Source organism: Ptychodera flava, chromosome 13, assembly GCF_041260155.1.
Source record: "Ptychodera flava strain L36383 chromosome 13, AS_Pfla_20210202, whole genome shotgun sequence".
NCBI classification, from domain to species: Eukaryota; Metazoa; Hemichordata; class Enteropneusta; family Ptychoderidae; genus Ptychodera; species Ptychodera flava.
Genome location: NC_091940.1, coordinates 22,080,491 through 22,086,069, shown reverse-complemented (window position 1 = coordinate 22,086,069; position 5,579 = coordinate 22,080,491). Strand labels below are relative to the sequence as shown.

Genomic DNA, 5,579 nt, shown 5'->3' with positions numbered 1-5,579 from the left:
TATGGCTTCCATGTACATGCACAGTGCCAGAGCCATCAGTTACATTAGGAACTTGCCATATCACAGGAATAGTTGGTTTGTCAATCGTTGTGGCTATGTTAACGTCCTGGGAACATTTTACACTAGCATCTCCTGTGTGAATGGATGAAATAAAAAACTCACTGTAATACGACAAAGATTGAATATATGAACTGTATTGGAATCGACTTGTTAATTGCCTTTATTATAAGCAGATAAAGTCATGCCATGTATTGAATGTATCAATTTATTAAGGGTTTATGGACAATTAAGACTGCTTTTTGTTGCAATACCTTTTCGACTACGCGCAATACTACTTGTTCACTGCTATATACCCATTGCGCCTTTCGCGAAGGAGCATGGAATTATGGGAAAATACTAACCGGAAGTGCGGTAAAACAGACGACGACTCCTATACCTGTACACGGAAAGGTGTGATTTTTGGGTGAAAAAGCTTGAAATACAAAGTGCATATTTATGCCACCAAAAGAAAACACCTATTGGTGCATGGAACTAGCTCTGGTAAGTGTTCGTGTGCATTGGTTAGCACCGCAATATTTTGTAACTGTAGATATCGGCGATTTTCGGCCCGCGAAGCGGGCGAGTTGTAGACTTTCACTGCGCTACGCACAACGTATGCCGGCGTAGCATAGCCGGTACGTCAAAATCTTCAGAATTACGAGTAAAAACATCAAAATTTTAATGAATTCATATCTGTTGACTTATATTTTCATTGCTGTGTTTTTATTTTTAAAATATTTGGAAAAAATTGAACGTTCGCGAAAATTTGTTTCCGCTGTGCTACTACGGGTCCCTTGGGTACGGGACGCGCACGGTCAACGTACCGGCGCCACTGTCAGCAGGGCCGTATGAAAGAGTACGCGTCACCCGCTCTCGTATCGGGAGAGACATTTTCCCTCTCATTCTAGTTGCGCGCAAGAAATATTACGATTTTTACTTTGCACTTTGGTGAGATCATTGAGAAACATAATAACTGAGTCAACACCTTCTCTTACGCATCAACAGGTATTTGAAGGAAGATGGACGGGTGTAGTCCAACGCTGGAATACTTCCAATCATGGAAAGTTGATTCATTAAAGTGCTTTTTGACGAAACGCGGACTTAAAACCGACGGAAATAAAGCTACTCTTGTAGCTCGCGTCTTCTCTGCCAATGAAATGAAAATACCAATAGTGGAAATGGAGTCTGAGGTTGAGAAACAGAAGATGTTAGATTATAAGGCGTTGCTTCAAGTAAACGATGACAATGGTGAAGTAATTTCTCTACCTGATCCGAGAACGGAGATAATTGACTGGATGAACGAGAGAGATGGCATGACGAGATGGCCGCCCGTATATTTCGATGACATCTGTATTTTTATTCTAAGCAGACATGGAGGGGAATCGGATGTTGGAATGAGGAGAAGACTATTGAGCGAGTATAAGGAAGGCAAAGCCTTCAGATATTTTGAAAATAAATGGACGAAAGAAGTTTTTTTCTTTAGTATTGGTAACTTTTGTTTTCTGAAAGGAGAGTGCACACCGTCACAAAGAATCGGAGATATCCACCACCATATGTGGGTTTGTGTACACAGAACTGGAGACATACGGAGTGCATTTTGCACCTGTGCTGCAGGGTTAGTATTTCGTACAGATGAACTTTTTTAACTTCAAATATATATTTAACGAAAGTACGGGCTCAATGAACGTATACAAGACAAATATCACCTAGTAGTGAAAGTATCCTCAATCTGCAAATTAATCGTTTCCCAGCTACAAGCTATAAGCAGCTGCCTGCATCTACTTGATGCAGTCATTGTGTCTTTTCAACAGTAACAGCGAATTCCAATCTGACTAAAAACCGATGTACACTGCGAGTCGATCTTTACCTTTCGTTTAATGCCTTTACATGTCCGCCATCGTAGCGGTGCCAAGATCGCTGACATGTAAAGGCACTCAGTGAAAGGTAAAGATCTCCACATCGGGTTTTAATCAGATAGTGAGGAACCAAGAGCAATATTCGATTACTTTTTTTATAAGCACTGAAATATAGCCGTCCTGATAAACAACTTCTGAACTCAATAGAGTACGTTTATATTGCACATTCCACTCATCTAATGCTGTGCCCTTCCTGTATTCACCTTTGATCGTATGTTTTTATTGTTTTTGGGTTTTTTTCAGATTTGGTGAAACGTGTAATCACATCGCTGCTTTACTCTTCGAGTTGAAGCAGCGACGAGACATGGGATAACTAATCAGCCGTGTACGTCTGCTTTATCGAAGTGGCCGATACCATCGAAAAGAACCAGTGTTGGTCCTAAACTGGTGTGTGAGATGAATTGGAAGCAAAGCAGATATGGACAGTCAGGTAATATAAATTAGTCATAGTTGTAATGTCTGATATATATATATATATATATATATATATATATATATATATATATATATATATATATATATATATATATATATATATATATATATATATATTTGAGGGTGTAAACAAAGTGCAATCAAATTGGCTTATAAGTATTTCTTAATTTCTTACTTGCTTGACAGGTGAATATGAGTATGATGAGAGACAATGTTATAACTTCCTTCCAAGAGGATTTTATTTTGTTTAATTTTAAATAACTGTTGCCGCTATAGTAAGCTTTAAGATTTACGTTTCCTTCACAACTATTTGAATTTATTCTTTTCATTCATAGGAAAGAGACCACTGAATCACCCGAAAAAGAGGTTGTTTGCTCCGCTGCCGGAAAAGGAAAACGCAGACTGCCTTCAAGCCCGTCATAAGTTTGCGAATGTTATCGCAAATACTGTACCGGCGTCATGTGTTAATAGCGTGTTCAAGGCTATGAATATTGGTGATAATGACAGTGAAATTAATAACAACGATGATAATAATGACATAAAGACAACAATAGTAGATGCAGAATGGAATGACACTATGTGTAATACAGACTCTGCAAGCAGTATGACCTGTGCCCCATCGATGATTGATATTGCTAAACCGTTCAAATGTGATCCTGGACAATGCAGTGAGGACCATGTCAAAACTTTTATTGCTTCGATCCCAAAACTTACAAATGAACAGGTTCATATCACTGAACAGTCTACAATTGGCCAGTCAGAAAATGAATTGTGGTTTTATGCGAGAAAGGGGAGAATTACGGCATCCAAATTTTATAATATATTTACAAAAGTAAACACGTTGAAAGATAACGCTTCAAAAAGAAGTAAAGATGTCAGCACTTTGATCGACGCGATCATGAGTGATAATGCTCCAGATTTACCGGCACTTAAGTACGGACGAAATATGGAATGTGAGGCAAAACAGAAATATTTACAGTTAAGAAAACATCACAAAGATTTACAGACAAATAATTGCGGGCTGTTTTTAGACAAGGACAAGCCCTATATCGGTGCGTCACCTGATCTGCTAGTTTATTGTTCATGTTGTGAATACGGACTTGTTGAATGTAAATGTCCGTATAAAATCAGACATACGGAGCCATCCAATGTAAATCTCGATTACATCACCTTTGAACCACAAAGCAATACGTACAAATTAAAAAGAAATCATAGCTACTATGCCCAGGTTCAGGGTCAAATGGCGATAACACAGCGTCCTTGGTGTGACTTCCTTGTATATACCGCTCATGGGTATATACTTGAGCGTATCTATTTTGATGAAAAGTACTGGAACGGTATTTTGCAAAATCTCGTTTATTTTTTCGAAAATTACTTAGCTGAAGCTTTGATATTGGAGTCTGTGAAACCTCTCTAGAGAGTAATCAATATTAGAGTCTGTGAACTTGACTTGTGTAGAAGTTTTACGATTGTATTTTTCTTGCATAATGTATTTTTCTTGCATCTCGACACTGTGTGAAAAGAGCCTTTGGGCTCAATAGTCTATCGAGTTTAAATAAAGTCTAATGATAATAATAATAATAATAATAATATTAATAAAATTATCTCAAATTTTATAGTAAACCTTTATTTGAATGCTTTGATGAGAATAAATGCATGTGGCAGGACTGATTGAAGCTCGATTTTCTTTATGTGAAATAGATAATTCAATGACTTGCTTGCACTATGAATTTCAAAATTTTAGACCAGCTTAGCTCTTTCTCATTTAAAAAAATATACGCGTGGGTTCTGAATTTTTGTCCTTTGTGTGTGTGTGAATCGCAGCCATACAGTCCCCGACATACCAATCCTCTAGTTTTCAGAGGCAAGTTACTGGAAACATGATTTTTTTAAGATTATAAATAAACTTGTAAATCGAATCAAAGTTTTGGAATATAATTTCAACACTTGTCATGTATAATAAGGTCAGGTTTAGTTCTGTTGTGAGCTTTTAAATAAAACCTGGAAAAGTTTTCATGTGAATTCTGAGTGACTGACATAGTTAGGTCAATATTTCGGTAAAATGGGAGCACAGTATCATATTGACACTGTTTTTATTATATTATTATAAATAATTACTGAACATGTGTCTCTCTGATATACTGCTCCTGGAAAATAGTATTGATCTCGGTTTCATTTGGTGGGTGTGTGCGGGATCCACAAAAAAGGCAAAATTTAGACAACTATCGCAATTTTTGAAAATGCGAAAAAATGTCCACGAAAATTGAGGGGTATTTCACTAATTTCTAAAGATGAGTGTTGTATTTTGACAACGCACCCTAGAAATAAAATCAACCATCCCTTGGCATCCAAGCTCATACTGCTTAATGTTGCATTGTTTTATGAAAGAAGTGATCATGGTTTTTCAACTTTTATGTTTCTCAGAGAGTTCCGTTTCATTAAAACGTGCTAAAAAACCTCGTTCGGGTATACGCACAAATATGTCATTATTTGGACTGATGTTTAGGCTTACATGGAATGATTGAAAATCACATGAAAAACGTTCTCTCATGAAACAAGAATAACAAAACACGATTTGAACTAATTTGGGATAATTGGATTTTCACATTTTTCAAATTTCTCAAAAGTGTCAGGTGCCGTATAGCTGAATGTTGCAATATTGCAAATTACCTAAAAAACAAGTGTGTAACGTAAAAAGAAAAGCAGATGAGATTACATTTGTAGATAAAATCGGCATTACTTAACCATCCAATTACATCCCAAATTAGTTCCAATCGTGTTACCATTGAAATATACTCACATACTCGATTTTTTCAAATAAGGGCCTCGATGTTACAATTTAATTTACATTAACAAAATCAATTACATACTCTCAAAGCTACAACCAGTGTAGATCTCAAAGATGGGCGCCGTCATTTTAATATCATTTTGAAATATCGGTTGTTTAATTACTGTCTCGATAAAGGAGGACATAGATTGCATAGTGCTGCACATATACGGATGATATCATCAATGTGGCTAATGAGGGAAATGGGCAATTCATGTTTCAAAATTCGGAAATTTTTTAGTCTCCTTATGGCCGTTTCAATGTAAATTCTTCTATTTGCTATAGCCTGCGTTTTCCGAACGTCAGCTTTGTTCATTTGGTCGGTCCCTCTTCGTCCAGGCGGTACATGTAAATGGGCTAAT

General features: G+C 36.8%; 1 protein-coding gene across 1 annotated transcript; it reads left to right on the top strand.

The window, feature by feature from the left end:
- Window positions 1–367: 367 nt before the first annotated feature.
- Window positions 368–4,817, top strand: LOC139147826 (uncharacterized). Its single transcript, XM_070719036.1, has 4 exons — window positions 368–540; window positions 1,045–1,654; window positions 2,199–2,385; window positions 2,726–4,817. The coding sequence occupies exons 3-4, from the start codon at window positions 2,352–2,354 to the stop codon at window positions 3,805–3,807; spliced, it is 1,116 nt and encodes a 371-aa protein (XP_070575137.1). The 5' UTR covers window positions 368–540; window positions 1,045–1,654; window positions 2,199–2,351; the 3' UTR covers window positions 3,808–4,817.
- Window positions 4,818–5,579: the final 762 nt, after the last annotated feature.